The sequence below is a fragment of the Sphaeramia orbicularis genome, chromosome 12 (assembly GCF_902148855.1).
Source record: "Sphaeramia orbicularis chromosome 12, fSphaOr1.1, whole genome shotgun sequence".
NCBI lineage: Eukaryota > Metazoa > Chordata > Actinopteri > Kurtiformes > Apogonidae > Sphaeramia > Sphaeramia orbicularis.
Window position 1 is genome coordinate 31,940,035 of NC_043968.1, and position 22,382 is coordinate 31,962,416.

Here is a 22,382-nt window from a genome sequence, read left to right on the forward strand (position 1 = left end):
CAACTCCAGTTATATTCTTCTGTCTGTCTTTTCTACTTCTACTGCATTGTTATTAATATGGTCATTGCCTTCCCTAAAACAACGGGCTGACAAATGTATTTAATGTAAATATGAATTGAAATGTTTATAAAAATGTATATGCAGGGTTACCCTATGGAGACACTGTAATTTGAGGAATACCTCAGTGTTCAGATTTCTGTGATAAGATCATTTATACAGCTGTCACACTGCAAAAGATCCAATTTCCTTTTTCAATCTATTATACCTGGGGTGTCAAACTCATTTGAGTTCAGGGGCCAATATACAGCCCAATTTGATCTGAAGTGGGCCGGACTAGTAAAATAATAGCATGATAACCTATAAACAATGAGAACTCCATTTTTTTTCTCTATGTTTAAGTGCAAAAAAGTTAAATTAAATTCTGAAAGTTTTTACATTTACAAACTACCCTTTCACAAAAATGTGAAAAACCTAAATAACCGGTGCAATTTTAATATTATTCCTTAACTTATCATTTATACATGTGCATTTAGGGATGTAACAATATGAAAATTTCATATCACTGTTATTGTGACCAAAACTATCACGGTTATCATTATTATCGCGGTTTTGTTGAAATTGTGCTCAAAATGTTTAAAAAGTACTTATATACACACACTGAAATAATTAAACCAAGTTGTAAAAAAAACAAAAACAACAAAAAAACCCAAATAAAATAATTGGCACAATGCACTTTCTGTTGGCAGAAACATTCAAGTATTAACCCTTAGTGGTCTGATCTTATTTTGGCCATTTTTCAGTACTTTTGATTTTGCCTTTATATACTATATAAACAAATGTTTACTATACCCATGTTTGGTATTTTTATTTTTCAGCACAACTACATCTATCTCATCTGCCTATTATTTTTTCACTTTGACCTACTATATCAAAATAAAAGGCCAAACAACGCACAATAAATATACAATCTGATTTGAAAAATGTATATAATTTAATGCATAAATAACACACAGATGCTTAACGAACCTTTTCAAAGACTTTAAAAGTCCAAATATTAGGTATAGAAAATTAAAATGGTCATAAATTAAAACTATACTCAAATATTTGACATAAAAGCAGATTTTTACATAGGCGTTTTCTCTGGAAAAATGCGGCAATCAAACATGGTTATCATGATAATTAGAATTTAAACAGTAATACTAACTGTTGGCAATTTTACCACAGTTTATCATTATACCAGTAATCGTTACATCCCTATGTGCATTATATGTAGATCACAGTGGATCTACAAAGGCTCAAAACATTTAGTAACAGACATAATATTGTTGGAATTTGGAACTAAAATGAATTTGACACACTTGACTGTTAATATCTTCAGTGTCACTTTTTGCACAATTTCATCCTGCAGTCCAGATTTGAACCTTTGGTGGGCTGGTTTTGGCCCACAGGCTGTATGTTTGACACCTGTGTACTAGACCAATCTGTCCCTTTGTCATTTGGTGCACACAGTGGTTTCTTGTCAGATACATGGAAATTCTTGTCTTGAGATGTAATCATCTTTTGTCTGCTTATAACTGTTGTGACATTATGGCCAGTGTTTGGTCTCTCTTGCACTGGGACAGCCCCTCAGTGGTCAAATGTTGTGCAGATTTCCACTCTATGTCTTTGTTTAGGTGATGACACCCGGCATCAAAACTTTTGAAAGAAGTCTGACACTATAAACCAAAGCTCTGTCTCCCTCTGCTGAGGTTTCAGTGAAACTACAAACCTACACATGAGGGCATGTCCTTTTGCATTTCACATCAGCTGTATTATTTAAGCATCTGACATCCTTACCTTCCGTTGAAGGTTTAAATTCAAGAGAAGTGTTTTAATTTAATTTACACAACGTTATTTATCATATTCTATTCAGTTATCTGCTCGAATGAAATGCCCATGAGTCTGGAACACTACTAGTACTATGTCGTTCCCAGATTCATTCATTCATTTATTTATCTTCTGAACCCGCTTTATCCTCACTGGGGTTGTGGGGGTTGTTGGAGCTTATTCCAGCTGCTTATGGATGAAATTGGGGTACAGCCTGGATGAGTTGTTTCCAAATTGCTAAAGGATATTATTGTGTGTTCTGTGTATGTAAGAGCAGGTGTGGTGTCAGGTCCACAGACCCACCTGTTTAAACACAGACTACCACTAGAGGGCAGCACCAGATGAAGATGTTTGCTAAATAATAGCTTTTACATACAGACAGGGGACAAATTATCAGAGAAGAAAACAAACATTAAGATATGAAGCGTCTTAGGTGTTGTGCCTCCAGGAAACCTCCATCGTTCATTGGTACTGACTCTACAAATCTGTGAAATCTGCTTTATACATGAACACCTCTGAGATTGAAGTGTTCAGCTGTGCTGAGATTTAGTGGCAGTGAAGACCACAGCATATGATTGACATCATTTTCATACTAATCAAACCATTCAGCGAGGCTGAATTGTCATCCTGAAAAAAAATAAACAGAATAACTGTTGTGAATTGATTTGTAGATTTCCACCTCCTAACCCTAACCCTCTCAGCAGACAGGGTGACCCCAAACATGCCCACGAAATACCTCTGTGGCGTCACAGCCACTAGATCGCCTCCCACAGTGAGGGGTTCCAAGGTCCAGCATTTACGCTGTTCTCTTGGTGTATGCCACATATGCACTCGCCCACTTGTCAAGAATATGGGGAAGGATGACTCATCTTACCACCTCTCTTTTTTTCCACATCTCTACAGATCAGTATGACAGGTCCTTGCACCGTAAACTCTCAAATGTGAATCCATCTTTGTAATGTGGAGTTTATGCACTGCAACTCTACAATAATATCCCTCTGTATAAACCTGTCAGCAGACTGTTCTTGCTGACAGAGTCTAATCATGTCCTTCATTGACATTCTCAGTCACCTGAGGAAGAGCCCGTCTATATTTCCTTACATATCACACTAATACACAAGCATTGCTTTTCTCAAATATGCACCCTTCACTACAGTTTCCATCCCTATTTACTGGTGTCTTTTCCAAAGACCCAAATGTAGACTGGTCCAATAAAAGTCATTTTGATGTTTTCTTCATGCCATCTTGATCCAATTTGAGAATCAACAGGGCCTGTTCATTGCATTTCTACATGACACTGAGTGTGACTGAGTGTCATTTGTCTATTACACCTTGCCATGTACGTGTGTATGGAAGCATCCTCGTCTGTTAGGTTGGTTCAGTTGTTGGTTTCTCAGTTGTCATGTGTTCCCATTTGTGTATGTAGCATGATTTGTTTTTCTTTTCTTTTTAAAGCTTCTGTTAGCAAGAATGTATTGTTCTGTTAAAATTGAGACATTCCTCCTTCTTTTAAAGCAGTATCCCTTTGCACAAAGTTTCCAGTTTAATTGGCTGGAAAAAAGCAAACTAAGTAGTAAAAATATTCATTCTCACACACACTGCTTTGTCCTTTTTATCTTTTCAACATCTTTATGAAAAGGAGGTGTATAAGCATTAATTTTAGATCCCAGTTTTTTGTAGCAGCCTGTATATGTTATCTACAACAGTGCAATTTGCACCAAACCTCTTAATAAAAATAATTTTTTTGTGCAGATCCACATAGAATAGTATCTAGATGTTACAGTGTGAGGAAAGAAGCACGTTGACTTTAAATGCTCACAGTGTTCTTAACACAGTAATGGGGCTAATAACGTGAGTTTTTTTTCTCCACACCAATAATTTGAATAACAGCCAAATTAATGTTGTGGGAAATGTGCATTAAAACCATTACTGTCATGTACAAATATTAATTTCTGTGTGTTGCCTTCTGTTTGCTAAATACTCAGCAGCCAGTTAAGACATGAAGCCATTATGTCTGAAAGCTGTTGTGGGTCGTATATGCTTTAATGTAAATGATGGGACAGAATTGTGTTCTGGGCGTTCATGTTGTGACCAGAGATAGAATTATATTGTTCTTTGTATGTTTTTTTTTAAATGTAAAGTCATGTTATTGCCTTTGTTGGAGTCCCAGTGTACTACTGTATTAAACTAAAAATTCTAGCAATAAGCAATACATAAATTTGATAATCAGCTTGCCAGGACACTCATGATTTGCAGTGGTAATCCTGTTAAATTACTGTAGTTACTTTAGTTTTTTTGATTTTTTTTATTCCATTCCTGCTGCGTAAAATGCTTTCATTGTTCTTGAAAATACATGTCATAATGTTTGCATTGCTTTTAAAAGTTCAGAATAGCAGAACGTGGGTAGTTTTCTGTTGCTACACATCGTAATCACTACATTTTCCTTTTCTGCTTAAATGTTTGTGTGTCACTAATGCAGCAGGTAGGCTTTGAATGTGTTCAGCTGTAGTGCAGATGTTTTAAATGTATCCAGTCGAGTCCAGTGATGCTTCATTCAGTGTAGTCCTTGGCTTACGTGGGGTGTTGTTGCAGGTTACAGGTGTGCTGGTAGTGAACGTGTGCTGCAGCAGGCCAGGCTTGGCAGCATGGTGAAGGCCCAGAAGTCAAGTGGGAGGAAGAGCTCTCTCTGTCCCCGCAGACAGGTACTGAACATCATAACACAACAAAGTCTGGATGTCCAGTTTAACTTCTTTACTTTTGTCTCTGGTTGTGAGCCTCTTACTTGATGCTAAGCTGACTAGTATTTATCCCACTTTAGACTTTATTAGATCACCATTTATTTTTATCTCACTTTATCAGACAATTTTCACATCAGCATAGGGTCATTTTGGCCTGGTCTAACACCTGGAGTAAACTGAGAGCATGTCTTAAAAACACACACATATATATATATATATATATATATATATATATATATATATATATATATATATATATATATATATATGTGTGTGTGTGTGTGTGTGTGTATATATGTATATATGTATATATATATATATATATATATATATATATATATATATATATATGTATATGTATGTGTGTGTATATATATATATATATATATATATATATATATATATATATATATATATATATATGTGGTTGACACATGACAATAAAATGAAAGCTATTTAACAAAGGTTTAGCTCTACACTAAATAAGTATATCCCATACTGATATTCTAGGAGATAAACCTTTTTTTTGGCAAGTTATTCTTTATACTTTAACCTCCTGAGACCCAGGAAATTACGAGTTTTGCTTTTTTTTTAATTAAATAATTGCCAATTTTGGAAACATCATGATGCAACACTTTTTTCAGATAAATTTTTTAACATTTTTATGGAATGTCCTTTGTAATGGACAGTGTTTTTTTTTTTGTTGTTTGTTTGTTTTTTGTATGAAGCTATGAAACTCTTGCCCACAAACATGGACAGAAAACCCATAGCTGGGTCTTAGGAGGTTAATGTCAAAGTAGTATATGAATAAAATCTACATCAGTATGATTTTTGTTAATATCATCACTATTGTTATTACTATTGATTTTTTTCCCTTTTTCTTCTCTTTTTTTGTTAATTATCATTTGTTGTTGTTACCAATTTCTTTGTCTTTTCTTTCATTTTTTTTTTCCCTCACACACATGCACACACACCAATGTATAATGATGAATATGTAGTTAGTATGTGTTTTTGTTTTGTCTTATTTGTTGTCATGTCTTTCATATGTTTTTTTATGTATTGCATCACTTAATGAAAAATAAATAAATAAATAAATAAAAAAGTAGATCGTACTCAGCTATACCAGTCTGTAGAAATGTAGAAACAGTAAATTATGTTAAATAATTTGTAATATCATCCACCTGTTTTAATTTAGTGTTTAGCTCATTCACCTTGTTGCTCTAAGTGATTCACAGCTTTTTCACATACTCCAATCAGTCCACCTTGTGCCCCCTGTTGCTAAATGGCGTACAAAAATATTTTTGGAATAGCTGATTGTTTGAATGACTGGAAAATTTATGTGCTAAGCTGAATGGTAGTGCCCGCCGACTTTTCTTTTTGTGTATGTGTCTGGGTCTGTCATGAATAAATTCCTTTTTATTTTTAGTTTTCCCATTTCCTCGCTCTTTGCTACAGGGTATGTATGACCCACCATTTTAGATAAAGCTGTCCCATGTGCTGGTAATACGTACGTGTATAGCGATTCCACTGAACATACATACATTGGATTGCATATTATTAAGTATGCATGTACAGGTTCCATGTTATTTTGTCCTGGTGGGAAGTTTGACCTGAATGCACACTGATCCATAGTGACTACTGGTGGTGGTGGTGGTGGGGGGTTTGAGGTGCCCACAGGTAGAGTCCACCTTCTGAGGGCTTTGGGTGTAAGGTTAGGGATTCACTTGTGATTGTTAAGGTTGGGGTAAAAGGTTTACAAATGAAATCTGTCAATGAGTGTCTTCACTGGGCTGGTGAAATAAATGTGTGTGTGTGTGTGTGTGTGTGTGTGTGTGTGTGTGTATGTGTGTGTATGGAGGTGATACGTGTCCAAGTGGGCCACTTGTCCCGTGGTGATGTGCCTGAATAGTGGAGTCATTTATCCCTCTTCAAGGGCAGTGGGGACACAAAGAGTGAGAGAGACATACAGGGACAGAAGATTAGGATAAATTGGTGGTTGAGAGAGAAGAAAGGATCGGGGACTTTGGAAGAAAGGAGGCCTGGTCAAAGAGACATAGTCACACATGCGATTAATGTGCACATGGAGGGGCTGGTGTAGAGTCACTTATGCTGAAGGATGACTGTGGAACAAGGTTAATGTCCTCCGTAAAACCTACGGATGCTCAGGAGACATGACAGTGACACGTGCATACAAACACTACAGCATATTTTAAAATGTGTGCAGTGTGTATAATTTGCAGTACATACCGCCACAACTGCTCACCACTTAATTGACCCAAGAATGATGAAATGACTGAGCTAAAAACTAAACTGTATTATTTTTAATAGTTTGTAATCAACTATAAACCTCTAAAAATGTCATACACATAATAGCTTTAGTTATCTGGATCTTCTAACTTTTTTTTTTTCACAATTTACTGTCTTTGATCTCACAGAGTGGTGGTCAGACAGAGATGGAAGAAGGCCAATTGGACACGCAGCATTCACCAAGGGTACAGCCCCAAGACCTGTCCACTGGTCAAGCCCTACTTCAGACTCTATCAGAGAACTGTGATGAAAATGACACAGCAATGGACATCCAGGATAGGGAAGATCCTGCCTACCAGCACCAGTCTCATATCAGGTCTCTATGGAGGCCCATTCCCCCTTTACTGCCTGAACCTGGGACTCACAGAAACATAGCCGCTGAGACTAGGGACCAGAGCTGCCAGACGGAGGATCAGCTTCTGCAGTCCAGCGCTAGAAGCAAAGGGCACAATACAGGTGGGTATTCATTTTCTTTCCCAACAGCTTTTGGTGCTGTCATTCTTCTACCTACAGGCTAAAAATATCTGCCAACCCCCTGGGTAACACGGGAGAAAGAAATGTAGTAATTTTCTTTGAATAAAATAGAATTGGTGTTCTTACAGATAGAATGCAAGCATAAAGAATTCTGGTGTGTGTATTGATGACAACAGTAGTCGCTTTTCCATTGACCCTCAAATATATATACAAATATATAACTTGTGCATAAAATTTTACCTACTGGAAAAATGACAATTTTGCCCAAAAAGTTTTTGCACTGCCGAGAGGTGGTTTTTCAGGGATACCGCAAACGGTATATCATGCAAAACTGCAACGGAAAGACCTTTTTCCTTAACTAGAGTCCTGTGAATTAAAAAAAAAAAATGGACGTTGACGGACGTTACAACAAGGGAAGAAGAGTTTTAAAAGAAACATGGCGCGGGATGTGTGGACACACCAGGAAACTGAATAATTTTTTTTAAGTTAGGATGGGACAGAGGGGTAATTAGTAATAATAATGAGTATGTCTGTAAATCAACATATTTACGTTCGTCGCCATGTTTATGGAATGACTTCTCATGTCATCACGCAATAATAAATAAACAAATCATTGCATTTGTGATTTAATGGAAAATTCGACATTGTGCACTTCTGTTTTTTCAACGTTTAGTAAATATTGGTAAAGTTTTGCACAGATGTCTGATGGAAAAGTGACTAGTGTGTACCTCCAGCTAGTCTACAGTGTCAACAATTCATACAACTTAATCTATTTTACTAGCTTTAATATAACTGCTGTTTTGAGGAATTACAAACTAAATAGTCCCTCATTATCTCTGCTCCTTTTCCTTTCTCACCTTTGCAGAAGAAAAGACAGTTTCTATGTTTGATTTAGCATTTTGAAGCTGTAAAAAAAAAAGAGTTACATTGCTCAGAGTAAAAGGAAGCTTTTTTTGGTAACTGGCGTTTCTGATTGGTCGATCTTGGACCGTCTCTCTGAAGGGGTGTGGAGGTCGGGGGTTGTGACCTGCCCCGCTGGGATTATAGCAGTTTGCCTAGGAAAGTTGTAGGGGGATGGGGAGGAGGAAAACCCACCCTGTCACACATTAATACATAATCTGCATCCCTCTCTATGTGTCAAAACCTCTCACACAGTTGTCATTCACATTTTTAGTTTCCTTTCTGTCCATGGCTCTCTGGGTGTGTCCATCTGTCTGGTGGTCATTGTGTCTTATTTCCTTCTGTCTGTCTCACGTACCTACCCCACATAAACACACTATGCACTGATTATCATACTTTATCAATTTGAATGTGTGTGTTTAAGTGTATATATGCAGGATCTATGTTTCTAGTCTTATTTGTAAAACAACAGATCTAAACTCAAGTGTGGTTGCTAAATATGATTTGCCATAATGTAACGCATTTCAGCATCATCTTCTGACTGAACAGTGAATCTTAGCTAATTTATGTACTGTAATTGAAGTGCATGCTTGGCAGAACAGAAGAAGCTGTGGATATTAATCACAGCTGGACACTTGACACTGTTTTATATGTTGTTGTATTCATATTTGTTTGCATTCACGTTCTTCCTGTCTGCTTCTCTAATCTCAATATAATGCGGGAATGAAGTACTATAAGCATTGCTAGTGGCATAGTGTAATTGGTTTGCAATCTATTTATGTCTACCTGTCTCTGTGAAATGTTAAGATTGTATCTGCGTGAAAGGAAATAAACATCTGAAAATGCATGAATTCTGGTTGTGTGGGCACTTATCCTCACACAATCTCAGTAGATTTCTCTTTTGTGGGCCACAGCTCAACAGTCATTTCATCAATAATGCAGGAACCAGAGTCACACTCCTGCTGGTTTATTGTCAGTGTTTTATATAAACTAAAACCAAATTTGTAGGGCAAAGAGATCAATAAGTAAAAAAAAAACAGCCCTTAGACTCTTTGTGTTTCAATAATACTAAAGAAATGGGCTCTGTTTGTGTGTTTTTTAAGAAAACACATCAACTTTTGCTTATTAAATGAATCTCACTGGGATATTAATGTTAAAATAAATACTTCTGATTTAACTTCTGCATATTGCACATGTATAACTAATACATAGGGCTGGCCAACGGAATTCATTTATAAAGATCATTATTGAAATTGACTTTTTTTTCTTTTTGCTTTATTTTCACAGGTAAAACACTAACAAAATGTTTCAGTATTTTGGTTTTGTACTTAATTTTACTCAAAAATATTCAACATCAAAATATGGTGAGCAGTCTTTTTATAATTAAAATTTCTTTCAGTCTAGCCTTTAACATGAAAAGATCTAATATACCTTTTTGTGTGTGTGTTTTATTGTGATGTGCAATGACACTGACTGAGATGAAATTTTATTATAACATTTTTAGCCATGTTACCCAGGCTGACTTACACATATTTTATTTTTCCACATATACCTACTGCTCTTGTTGAGTAGAATAAGTTATTGTCGAACAGTTAAGTGCTGTTGCCCTCATGTATATATACTAAGAACAGGTCAGTAAATGAAAACAAGAACCCCCTCACAGTTTTATTTGTTGTTTTCAGGATGACAGTGCACTCACAGGTGATCAGGGTTGAGTCACAGAAAACATTTTTTTTTCTAATGCACAACAAGTCTGAGTACAATTTCCTCTTGATGTGACACCCAGGCTGCACCAAAATGCTTCTGACAATTTTTAGATGAAGCAGAAAATGTCAGAGTGGCATCAGCATCCCTGTATTAACACAAGTTCTCAAAGCCTGTAGACAAGCATCCCTGACAGGTCTAATACTAAAACTAGGGTTTCATTCACATTTGAACGTCTTCATTCCATATGTTTACATATTAAAGTATTTTCAAATGTGGAATAGACTGGTGTTTGCATGTTTTCTTGTAGACATCCAGGTGTATGTGTTATTTCAGACCGCTGGTGTGTCTAAGGTCAAGTGTTCTCTGCACAAATAAAAACTGGCATGAGGTATGATGGCTCTCAACTCTAGGCCTGATTATCTGACTCAGATTGCGTGTACCTTGTAAGCACACCCTAGTATACTCTCTGTTAGGGCTGCGCGATTTTGGCCAAAAATAAAATCCCCCTTTTTTTTTTTTTATTTTGGTTTTTGGGTAAAACTACAAAAGACAACAGAAGTCGGCATGTTGGCATGCCGTTTTCGTATACAGCCTGTAATGCACTGGTGTCAAACTCCAGTCCTCAGGGGCCGGTGTCCCGCATGTTTTAGATCAGGGGTGCCCGATCCTGGCCCTCGAGATCTACTATCCTTCATGTTTTAGATGTTTCCCTCTCTCAGCACACCTGACGGTCATTACCAGGCTTCTGCAGAGCTTGATGATAGGCTGATCATTTGAATCAGGTGTGTTGGAAGAGGGATACATCTAAAACATGCAGGATAGTAGCTCTCGAGGACCAGGATTGGGCACCCCTGTTTGAGATGTTTCCCTCTTCCAGCACACCTGGTTCAATTAATGATCAGCTCATCATCAAGCTCTGCAGAAGCCTGATAATGATGTAATGGCTTCCAGGTGTGATGGAAGAGGGAAACATCCAAAACATGCAGGACACCGGCCCTCGAGGACTGGAGTTTGACACCCCTGCTGTAATGCAATGCACTGCTCCCACTCTGGCATGTGATGATGTTTGAGGTGCTGAAATAAGTTGGTTGTGCTGCTGTCTTTGACTGATACCTCCTTCAGGCAGAGTTTGCAGTGAGGAATGGTTTGGTCTTCATCGGAAACTTCGAAGCCGTACCAATTCCACATAACCGACTTGCTCTTGCTAGTTACAGCCATTAACGTCTCACTTTCCTTGGCAAATGCCATTTTTGTACTGGTGTGTGGAGACCAAAGACTGTGGAGACGGCTCTCACAGTTAGGAGGAGGAGCCTACGGTAGCCCGCAGGTGCACGGCCCGGCGACACGAGAAAGACGAAGTTCGATTTAATGATTACCCTCCTAATTAAATAATCTGATTCCGATTTAAAGTTGATTAATCATGCAGCCTTACTCTCTGTCTTACAGATCCCCAGAATTACAAGGCGATGGTGCATTTGTCAAAGACTGTAATAATTTGATGTTATAATATGTTCATTTTAACAAAAAAACCCAATTTTTTTTTTCCCTGTAGGTTATTGTGTGGAGCCTGGTGATCCACCTCTGCTTCAGCAGCCTCTGCAGACCTCAAAGTCCGGGATTCAGCAAATAATCGAATGCTTCCGATCAGGTTAGTCCAGCTTTTCCTTCATTAATCTTTTTATTTCATCTTCCATACACTTGGTTTCTTTGTTTGCATTTCAGGATTCGACTGTTTGCATTGTTCTGTGGAGGCGGCATCTTTTCTTTATCTGCTCACTTGCATATTTCAAACTGAGCCACCAACAGAAGTGTAGAGAACTGTCTAGATTTAGATCTGATTAAAAGAGTTTATTTTTGGTCTTAGCAAAAGCTTCAATGCAGTAGTAAATATAATGAAGGTTTTAGGTGTGCAGAAACAGTAGCTTAACGCAGCCAAACCATTATTACACTTCTGATAAAAAGGCTGAGGAGAACAGTTCAGAGCGAAGTGTAGTTGGTTTTTGTGCGACAGAGAGAAGCATGTAACACATCTTTCACAAAGGCATCTTTTTCTCCAGTTTACCGCATTACAACATGGGTCAGTTGTGCATGTCAACACAGCTTGCTGAGGGTTGAGACTTTCACAGATTTGTTTGACTTCTATGCAGGACTGTGATGATGTGGGTCATTTCAATTATCCTCTCTTCTGTCCATGACAAAATATACAATCAGTACATCTAAACCCAGCTACTGGCAAAGGATGATTCTAAAAAAAGGAAAGAAAATGGGGACAGAACATAATGCTTTGTGTTTATTAAAGTGAGAGAGAAATTGTTGTGGTTGTGACAAAGTTGTGTAAATAATAACATCTGTGTGAGGCACCATAATAGTTTTGCATTAAGGCATGTGTGTGCAAACACATGAGGTACATGTGAATTAAACATTTAACAGATTATTACAACAGACTCAGTAGGTCCTGTGGTGTACAAATGAGTCACATAACTGAGTAGTTCCATACATACAAAACTGAGATTGAGTCATATTTGACAAGGGTAAAAATGTAAATAATAGCAATGATGCAAAAGCAGTACCTATTCCAAAAACACCTACAATTTCAAGAAAGATTTATAATAGAATGAGGTAAAAAAAAAAAAAAAATACCCCAGAGGTTTTTTTCACAGGAAGCAATTAAGTATGTCTTCTTTTTACTTATAAACTCTCCTTACCCTCTTTGTCTTGTCTGATGGTACATTACAAGCATATGTGAAATTATGTACATTACAAAGTAATTTAAAATTTTTAGCAAGATATTATCACTCAGACTTTTACATGTAAAACAAATTGTAGTTTTTATAATGTGCTTTGTTCAACCGGTTATCAGTGAATGTACTCACTGCTGTTCTTGGACTCACAGGCACCAGCCAGCTGAAGCATATGCTGCTAAAGGAGGTGGACACCATCTTCGAATGTAAACTCTGCCGCAGTCTGTTCAGAGGCCTTCCCAACCTCATCACACATAAAGAGTACTACTGCTTATCTCGCCTGCCTGAATCAGACGGTCAGTTTCACCGCATCAGACACAAATATTTATACACACATAAAAGAATCGTGCCACAAATATCCATCGGAGATTATAAAATTAAATTGAACGCCATGTAGATATACTCCTACACACATTTTCTCTGCACAAAAGGATCGATTACTTCTGTACTGCTAAGAGTTCTCCCCATTGTGCTTTCACTTTGTGTAGTGCTCCAAGTTTTATTTTCTCTTTTTGGTATCATCTGTCTCCTTCCTATTATTCTCCCCTTATCTCCTCCGCCTTTACACAGCCCTCTTTCACGTTTTCATACACACATTCTCATTGTAACATGTTACATCTATCAGTCATTTCCCATCATCACATCAACAGCTTCCTCTGCTCTTTTCTCATATCAGTTGGAAAACTGACATTGATCTTACAGTATTGTGTTTTACCTACTCCTTTTAATCTACGGTACGCCTGTGAATCTCTTTTGTTTGCTGTTTGAGTTGTTTTATGTGGTAGAAGCAGATGACGTCTTTCCTTGTACCTCGTCAGTCCTTTCCCTTCCTATCTCACGCTCCCCGCAAAAAAGAAATCAATGTCAACACAAAAGGTCAATTGTATTTGGTCAGTTTTATCCACTGTAATGATTGCTGCTGTAAAAAATTAGGTTTGATTCATCACACTCCCTTTTTCATCTGCCTGTAGTCTTAATTAAGATGTTCCGTACAAAAGCAACTTAATTTTTCTCACTCAAGAGTTCATTATCAATGGCTGAATGTGTTATTTTGATAGATGGCGTAATTGGTGTCTGTTTTTCATCATTGACACTTTCAGTATTAATTGTGTAGTAACTGCATAAACAAAATTTTGCTCCTTTGAAACACTCAGTTTTTCACCATCCCTCCCTGACAGCAGACCGATAGAGTTTCCATTGGTACTGCCATGATTTGTGGTCTCTTGTTAAACTAAATGAATTTAATAGATCTTCCTCATTCTCCTCTTTATTTCACATATTAAAGAAATTCATGGATTTGGTAAAAGACAAATTTTCACATTAGAGAGATTTTATTCTGTACAAAAGGGTATTCCATGTGGATGAATAAACTGAAGAAGAAAATGGTCTTTAAGCCTAGGTGCTCATATGTTTAATGCATAAATGTATTAACACAAATCTACCCACAGTCTAACTGTATTAAGGTTTTTTTTCCATTTCACTGATTTTGAGGGTTTTATTCAGAAGTACAAATAACACTGAAGGGACGTGGTGACCAACCACTCTGAGGTGACACATTGATGCACATGACACATTTAGAGTTCAGTCATGTTTTAATGGCATAATCTCTCCCCCTGCCAACTGCCATTTGTCACATGATGACTTTTTGGGGTGTGTTTCTTCATTCTAGGCTCACCGGGTGATGACAAACAGAGTGTTGCTATTAAGGACTTGCTGGATGCCATATATCCCAGAGTTGACCGGCCAGACTACGTGGTCCGACTGGAACCCATTCAGACCACCACCAAGGCGGTGTTTCAGTACATCACCACAGAGGAGGAGCTGTCTAGATATCCATCACACACACCCAGGTAAGTTAACTACTACTGTCAGCACAGTATAGATGATAATGACTTACCCTTTTGTATTCATCATTTCCCGCTTTTTCTGCTTTGATGTAACTGCATTTGTCATTGTTCGTCACAGTGCCAGAGAGAGTCCAGTAGCATGGGAAGGAGAAGCAGTGGAGAATGTGGACAACAACCAACTGAACCATCCCGGAGGACCAGAGGCCCACAGCAGCCCAGGCCACAACCAGGGGCCGAGAAGATGGGAGCCCGAGGAAGAGGCCAAAGAAGAGCCACCGCAGCCTGAAGATGAAGGATCCACTAGTGGGGTGTGTGGGCATCTAAGGAAGGATTACTTAAAAAAGTAGTGATGATCAGTGAATCTGAAGAACTTTGACTCAGAGGAAGTCGTCCATAGGCTTAAGTCTGCCCTAGACAACTATCAAGCAGTTTTATTATGTTTTATTATACCCCCACCTGCCTGTCCCAGAGGGTGGGGGTCCTTTCTGTCCAACCCATTTCTCAAATACCGTTCATCCGATTCTTTTCAAATTTGTCACGCATGTTCTTTATCACTAGGAGAGGTGCAATCCACAGTTTGTTGGCTAAATTTCAATCTTTGGATGTTTTTTGTTTTTGTTTTTTTTTTTTTTACAAATGTTTGAAAATTTCAACTTAGACAATTTGTCCAACTGATTTCCTGGACTCTACTCACTCAATTCTTTTCAAATTTAACACATATGTTCTTTGCATGTGCCTTTCTCTCAATTTTTGCATTTTTTGAACATTTTTGAAAAGTTTTTAAGAAGATTGAAAATCAAGGCTCGAAATCAATCCCTGGGTAGGCAGGGTATCATTGAGCAGGAGGGGGCCAAGTGTTGTGTGACTGGATGGGGGTACTAGTAAGCTCTGCATACTTTTTCTCTTGTGTGTTCCTTTTTTTATACTACCACCTGCCCCTTATCTGTAAATGTTGTACCAAATCAAGTTTCCCTCCAATTCTTTCCAAAGTCACTGTCATTCTTGGTTTAAAGAAATGCAAACAAACCTTGTTCAGAATGATTAGTCATACCTTTGTCTTGCGTAGTTACAATGGTTGGAGATATGTGTGGTTACATGAGAGTATATATGAAATAAAGCCATATAGGTTTAAAGTGCATTTAGATTCTCAAATTAACTCTACATGCTGCCTGAAGGTAATGATCTCATTTTCCTACATAGGTTGAAGATGTGACCATCTCCTGCTGTTTGTGCGGTCAGGACTTTAACTCACGACGCAGCATCAGGCGTCACTGCCGCAAAATGCACCAGACCAAACTTGAGGAGCTTCGAAAGTTCACTGAGACACGTACCGTTCCCACAAGCCTTCTTTCCATGGTGAAAGGTAAGGATTTATATTTAAAAGTTAGGATGCACCAACAGCTTCATCTTTTTGCTGCCTTTGCTCTGACGCAACTCCAGCAGAAATATGATTTACTAAAGTTTATCTCATAAATGTATTTGTTATTTTTTTGTTTTCATTCATTATTCACTGTCAACAAATATTCATATTACAATTACTTTTGTTGCTGGAGGGCGGCAAAGGACTCTCAGCACACCTACGGGGAAATCCTGCCATGTGTGCCTCAAAACCTTTGCTACCAAAGCCAATGTACGCCGGCATTTTGATGAGGTGCATCGCGGCCTGCGGAGGGACACCATTACACCCAGCATTGCCACACGGCCGGCCCAGCCCTTCTCTCTGGAGGTCCCGTCGCCCAAGAAGAGTAACAATGCCTCTCCAACACGCAGTCACAACACTAAGTCCACCCCTGTGAGTTCGAAAACAACGCCTTCAAATCAAAACCAGCCCAAACCTCAGAGTCATATTCCAGCTGCTCCGCAGGCAAACCTGGCCTCATGCCGTTGCACACTGTGCAAGAGGAACTACAGCTCTCAGGTTGGTTTTTCCCATAATGGGTCAGCTTCTGTCTCTGAGGCATAGTTGTTTATTATATTCTAACATTTGGACAAACGCACTGAAAAACAAGAGAGAAAAAATATTGCCTAATTAATACTGCATACACAAATCAAATGTATTAACTTTTGTTTCATGTGTGTTGCAGCTCATGCTAAAGAGGCATATGCGGATTGTCCACAAGATATACAGCATCAAAAGTAACAGGTCTACCAACACCCCGACCCCCACTACCACCACAACAACAACAACCACAGCAGCAACAACAACAGCAGCAGTCACTCCCAACAGCAGCAGCAGTAGCAGCAGTAACGTTGTCCCTAGCAACAATGTCCGAGTGAAAGAGGAAGCAGTGGAGCCATCGGATGAAGACGATGAAGAGGACATTGACAGTAGCCCAGCTCCATCTCCTAGTGACAGCACTGGGACAGGTAAAGGTGTCTCTGCGCCACACAACGCCATGAAGGTGAAGGAGGAGGAGGCCCCATCAAGCCCAAAGGTGGCGCCATCCCCATCGTCATCTGCTTCACGTGGAGGAAACGTGAGCAGCGGAGGCTTGGGCGTCAGAATGAACAAACTGTCGGTGGGTTTCGACTTCAAGCAGCTCTTCTGCAAGCTGTGCAAGCGGCAGTTCAGCTCCCGTCAGAACTTATCTAAGCACATTGAGCTGCACACAGACGGCAATGACATCTTCATTAAGTTCTACCGCTGCCCTCTCTGTCGCTACGAGTCACGGCGCAAACGTGACGTCCTGCGACACGTGACTGTGGTTCACAAGAAGTCATCGGCATACCTGGCAAAGATCATGCCCAAACTGGAGAGCAGGGCAGTGAAGCGGCTAGCTGAAGTCGTCCTCAACAACACAAACCCCAATAAGAGGGCAAGCGGCAGCGTCAAGGAGGAAGTGAACGGGCGCCACACCTCAACTGCCCCCTCCTCTCCTTCACCCCCTATCACTCGAAAGCAAGAGTGCTCCACAACGGCCTCAACCGCCTTGGCAGCGTCCTCTTCCTCGGCACCACATCCTGCCGCCGTCTCTCGGAAACAGCAGGACTTCTCATCGCCACCGGTCACCCCGTCCCCTCCCGTCACCCGTAAACAGGAGAGACAGCAGACCCACCAGCATCGCCCCATCAGCCCCCCGCTGACCCGTCGCAGCGATAAACACACACACCAACGCAACCCTTCCTCCACCTCACCCAGCAACCAGACCTCACACACCCGGCGGCACGACACCCAGTCAGAAAGCAGCAGCACTGGCTCATCCTCCACTGAAGTCAGAGTGACCAAGAATTTCTCTCTGCACGCCTGTGACCAGTGTGGACGGGCGTTTGCCAAGAAGGTATTGGATTTTAAATGACTGCCATAAAGCTTTTCTGTTTCCAGATGACACATTTCCTCAATAAAGTGACAGTTAAGGAACAAAAATGGAGTGCAACTCTGGAAATGATGAGTCTGGAGGGTCATTTTCCAGCCATAAAATATGGTGGAGAGATAATATTTACAGGCTACTGTTGCTTTAAAGCCAACATGATCAGATCTATATCTACAAAGTAATACAAAAAACGATTTACCACCCAAACATTCTTCCCACAACTGACCAAGTGTTCTCATCTGTATTCTGCAAAGTCTGATGTAAAAGTATCTAAATAGGAAGCTAAAAGGAAGGACATAACTGTATCTACACTGCAAAAATCTAAATCTTACCAAGTGTATTTTTCTCATTTCTAGTCAAAATATCTCATCACACTTAAAATAAGACATAATCACCTAAAGAGTAACTTTTTAGTGAGATATAAGATCTTATCTTCAGACAATAGATCTGGAAAATCTTATTTCAAGAAATCTTACGTAGATCATTTTCACTTGTTTCATTGGCAGATTTGGCAAAAAAATCTTGAATTAAGCAAAGAAATCTGTCAATGGAACAAGTGAAAATGTTCTTGGTAAGATTTCTTGAAATAAGATTTTCCAGATCTATTGTCTAAAAATAAGTTCTTATATCTCACTGAAAAGTTCCTCTTTAGGTGATTATGTCTTATTTTAAGTGTGATGAGATATTTTGACTAGAAATGAGAAAAATACACTTGGTAAGATTTAGATTTTTGCAGTGTGTTTTCTGCAAAAGGTTATTGCTTAAGAATTCAGCATATCATCTTCTCTTTCAATTAGTTGTACCTGGAATCTCACAAACGAAGCCATCGTAATGCAGCCGCGGCAGCAGCCAACAGGAGGAAAGGTGTCAACACACGCTCCAAGACCCTGCTCTGGTGCACATAATGTAAGAATTCACAAGCTTTGTCTCCTCCTTGTCTGCGACTGTCTTTTTATTGTATAACTTTTCTGCCTTTCACTGAATTTCCTCCCTTTGTCTTGTTCTCTTTCGCTCTCTGCTGACCACTTAATGGTTCTACTTTAGACAGTTTGTGACTGTGTGACTTGGTTTGTGATATGAGTTTTCTTTAGGGCATTAGGATGTGTGATTTTGTTTTTCTTTAGAAGACGTGTCCAAGGGGCAGAGATGAGAAACTACAGTCATTCTATAGGCCATAATTGACCGCTCAGCATGTTTACAACCGTGCTTTCTCTCCTCGAGATTTTCCTCTACACTCTATCACTCCTCTAATTGGAAATGTTCCTGTTTATTTCTTTTCTGCATCTTGTTTATTAATCTATTGTCACAATTTCTCCCCTCTCTCATGACCTTTCCTCTGACTTTCTTTCTTCTGTTCTTCCTTTTGTTCTCTTCTTGATCATCTGTATCCTCTTTTCTTTTCTTTCTCTGCCAGCAGTCCACTGGGGATAATGGTCGAGTGAGCCACCAACAATGAAGAAGAAAATCAAAGCTTTCAATTGGGAAAATAATGGACAAATGGAACGCAAACAGAGAGGAGATGAAGGAAACAAACAAAGGAACACTGGAGTGAGATGGAAGAGAAACGTGCAAAAGATTTTCAACCTTTTGCTTACGAACCAAATGCACTGTTGGACTAAGATGTTTTGTATAGTTTCAATATGACGCCGGCCAGATGTGACGCACAATCTGGCTGGATGGTGGCGCTGCTATCCATGAACAGACTGAGGTGAACGGTGGATTCACTGCGACTGTATATATCTGTATTTACTTCTTACAGTTTGTAAATCTAGATCCATATACAGAGACTGATTTGGTCAACCACCTTTAGGAAAAGGATGAAGGAAGACTGTATGTGTGTGTGTATGTGTTTGTATGTATGTGTGTGTGTGAATGAAGGAGGGAATCACAACTGGATTTGGGCTCCACAGGAAAGGAACTGGAAATAACCTGTTGATTTTTGTTTATTTTTTTTTTCTTGAAGAAGAAAATGTAAGCCTTGCAGTCTTACGAAATCGCACAAAACAAATATTCTGACTTTATATATTGTGCAAAAACTGGATATATTCAAGACAACATTCTTAACAACATGTTACATGAGCAGAAAATACTTTTTCATTCCCTACTTTGTACTTTACCCTTCATGTTTCTGATTTGTTCCACTCTGGTAATTGGAACACCCATGGTCTGCTTTCTTAATAGAGAAGTGGCTTCAGAGGGTCAGACGTTTGCTTTAGAGCTGTTACTCACACAAGTAACCCTCACCTCTGTGGCTGTGATCGTCCTAACTCTAACATAGTCTGAATGAGCAGCCTGTTACGTCTGTCTCATAGTGAAATAGCCTCTCGATTTGACATAGGCCCAACAGCTTGGACGTTGTAACGAATCCAATGCTTATAAATTACAGGGTATGGTCAGAAAAGGGAAAGTAGATTTTTCCTTTTTCCCTGTAAAAATTAAGTGAAAGTCACTTATAATTGTGCTTGGTTTTCTTTTTCACTTTTTCCTGTTATTCTGTTTTTGTGCTGGTGACAGGATTGCAATGAACTAAGGATGTTTCCTTTTATTTGACCATACCCCGTTTACCTCCATTAACTACCTGCCGCTTTAAAAAGAGCAAACAGACCATATATCAGAAAAACATTAGCTCTGTTGGATTTGAGTACAACCGTGGGCCTTCTAAAATGAAATGAGGTGGCCATTTGGGAGAAAAAAATGACAACTTGCCCTCACAAATGGTACTAATTATGAAGCTGTGAAACAATCCAGTGTGATTACAATTATAACTCATTTACAGATGCTTAAGTTTAATAGATGTTAAATCAAATCGGATTTATGCTAATGTCTTGAATAATGATTACTGTGGAATAAAACAACTCGGATCAACATCCACAGGCGAAATACTCCAACTCTCAAATTAATTCTATTATTACACCTTACCTGTCGAATGATTTTTGCTAATGTGTGAGAATAGAATTTACAGTAAGCAGCAGAAAAAGGAACGCACACTTAATTGTAGAATGAGCAGACCTTTTTCGATAGGATTATACCGACTGTACTGCTTCAGATATTGGAAAGCAAGAACTGGAGCACCTTGTTTTCAGTCCAGTGGAACATTATTAACCGCTGTCATGTTGTTTGAAGACGGCAGCTGAGTCACGATGGCAACTCATCTCAGCTCCGTCCGCTTGTCATTTATTTAGTATCATTTACATCAAACTTTTTGCTCCATTAGCCAAAAAAAAAACAGGGAGGTCAGTTAGCAAACTTTGGGACCTTTTTGCTTAAAATCTTGCAATTTCCATCATGGTTATTTGGACTAATTGCTGTACTTGCTAATTTCAAGCTGCGTAAGTTTGACAACAGCAACAGCAACAGCACCGAAGGAAGTCTTTGAGCCACAAGCACATGACGGTTGGAGAGGAAAGGACTGAGAAAGACCAAATGTAGATATGTCTTAATAATGTTCAAACAGAAAGCCATGAAATGGGACAAAAACTGAAAAAAGACCAAACTTTATTTTTCTAACTGAAAACACGAGCGTGACAAGGTCTTGGAAACATGTATATATATAATAGTTCTAATAGTCACAATAGTTACTGACTGTACTTAACTGTTGGTTGACCATATGCTTCAAACATGTCTGACTAGTTCTGTCACTGATTACTACTGAGGCAAGTTTGTGTTGTTCTATGATTAGTTGTCTCTTTTTACTTTCATTCTCATTCCTTTTAAGGGAGGACATGTTTGGAACAGGAATCGAACCTCAGGAGATTCCTAAGACTTGTTTTTGTTTGTAACTCATTACTTTTCTCATCAGTTGTACTATGTTATGAAACTCACCTTCTAGAGAACCTGAGTTAGAGAAGCCTTTCAGATGTGACACGAATGTTAAAGCCAACCACTTAAATAAAAAATATACTGCTACAGACCTCAGAGATGAGTTTGCGTGACTTCATTATTGTTCTCAGCTATGAGTCATATACTTCCATCAATCATGTTTGTTTACCGCATTTGCAGAGAGGAGATTTCCATTAGCATTTTCACTTACTGTATGTTTTATTTTCACTTTTCCCTCCTACATTATTTCCTGAGGCGTGATGCATCATCTCTTTCACTGTCTCAAAAAATAATAAAATGATTAATCTTGGTGACGTCAAAAAGAGACTGTATTTCTGTGCGAACTGACCCACAAATATGGAAATGAGTGCAGGGTATCTTATGCTAATAGAACATATGTAGGAGATAAATGGCAAATGCAAGCAAATGTACCAAATCTACATCTGAAAATGACTTCCACTTTGATTTATTTTGAGTAATATTTGTATAAAACAATGCCTTTGAGTAGTAGTTATTTTTTCTCATTATTGTTTGACAGTGGAAAAACCATAGAATATCAAAAGCATTGTCTTTTAACCAACACATTTGCACTGACTAAATGTCCTGCTTGTTTAAAACTAATTTTATTGTCTTAACTGTAGTTTGAGAAAATGATAAAGATAGAGTTCTAAA

The 22,382-nt window shown here is 38.7% G+C and overlaps 1 protein-coding gene across 4 annotated transcripts in view; it reads left to right on the top strand.

Annotated features, from left to right (window-relative positions):
* znf800b (zinc finger protein 800b) overlaps positions 1–21,806 on the top strand; it is a 32,272-nt gene extending 10,466 nt beyond the window's left edge. Inside the window, exons 2-12 of one of the 4 annotated variants that reach the window (XM_030150525.1) lie at positions 4,459–4,568; positions 7,040–7,367; positions 11,545–11,640; positions 12,886–13,029; positions 14,403–14,583; positions 14,699–14,888; positions 15,781–15,943; positions 16,128–16,498; positions 16,665–17,858; positions 18,689–18,797; positions 19,306–21,806. In XM_030150525.1, the coding sequence (XP_030006385.1) occupies positions 4,512–4,568; positions 7,040–7,367; positions 11,545–11,640; positions 12,886–13,029; positions 14,403–14,583; positions 14,699–14,888; positions 15,781–15,943; positions 16,128–16,498; positions 16,665–17,858; positions 18,689–18,796 (2,832 nt within the window). In that variant the 5' untranslated portion in view covers positions 4,459–4,511 and the 3' untranslated portion in view covers position 18,797; positions 19,306–21,806. The remainder of the gene's footprint in view (positions 1–4,458; positions 4,569–7,039; positions 7,368–11,544; positions 11,641–12,885; positions 13,030–14,402; positions 14,584–14,698; positions 14,889–15,780; positions 15,944–16,127; positions 16,499–16,664; positions 17,859–18,688; positions 18,798–19,305) is intronic. The other 3 variants (XM_030150526.1, XM_030150527.1, XM_030150528.1) reach the window with 3 other exon arrangements.
* The last annotated feature ends 576 nt before the right edge of the window (positions 21,807–22,382 follow it).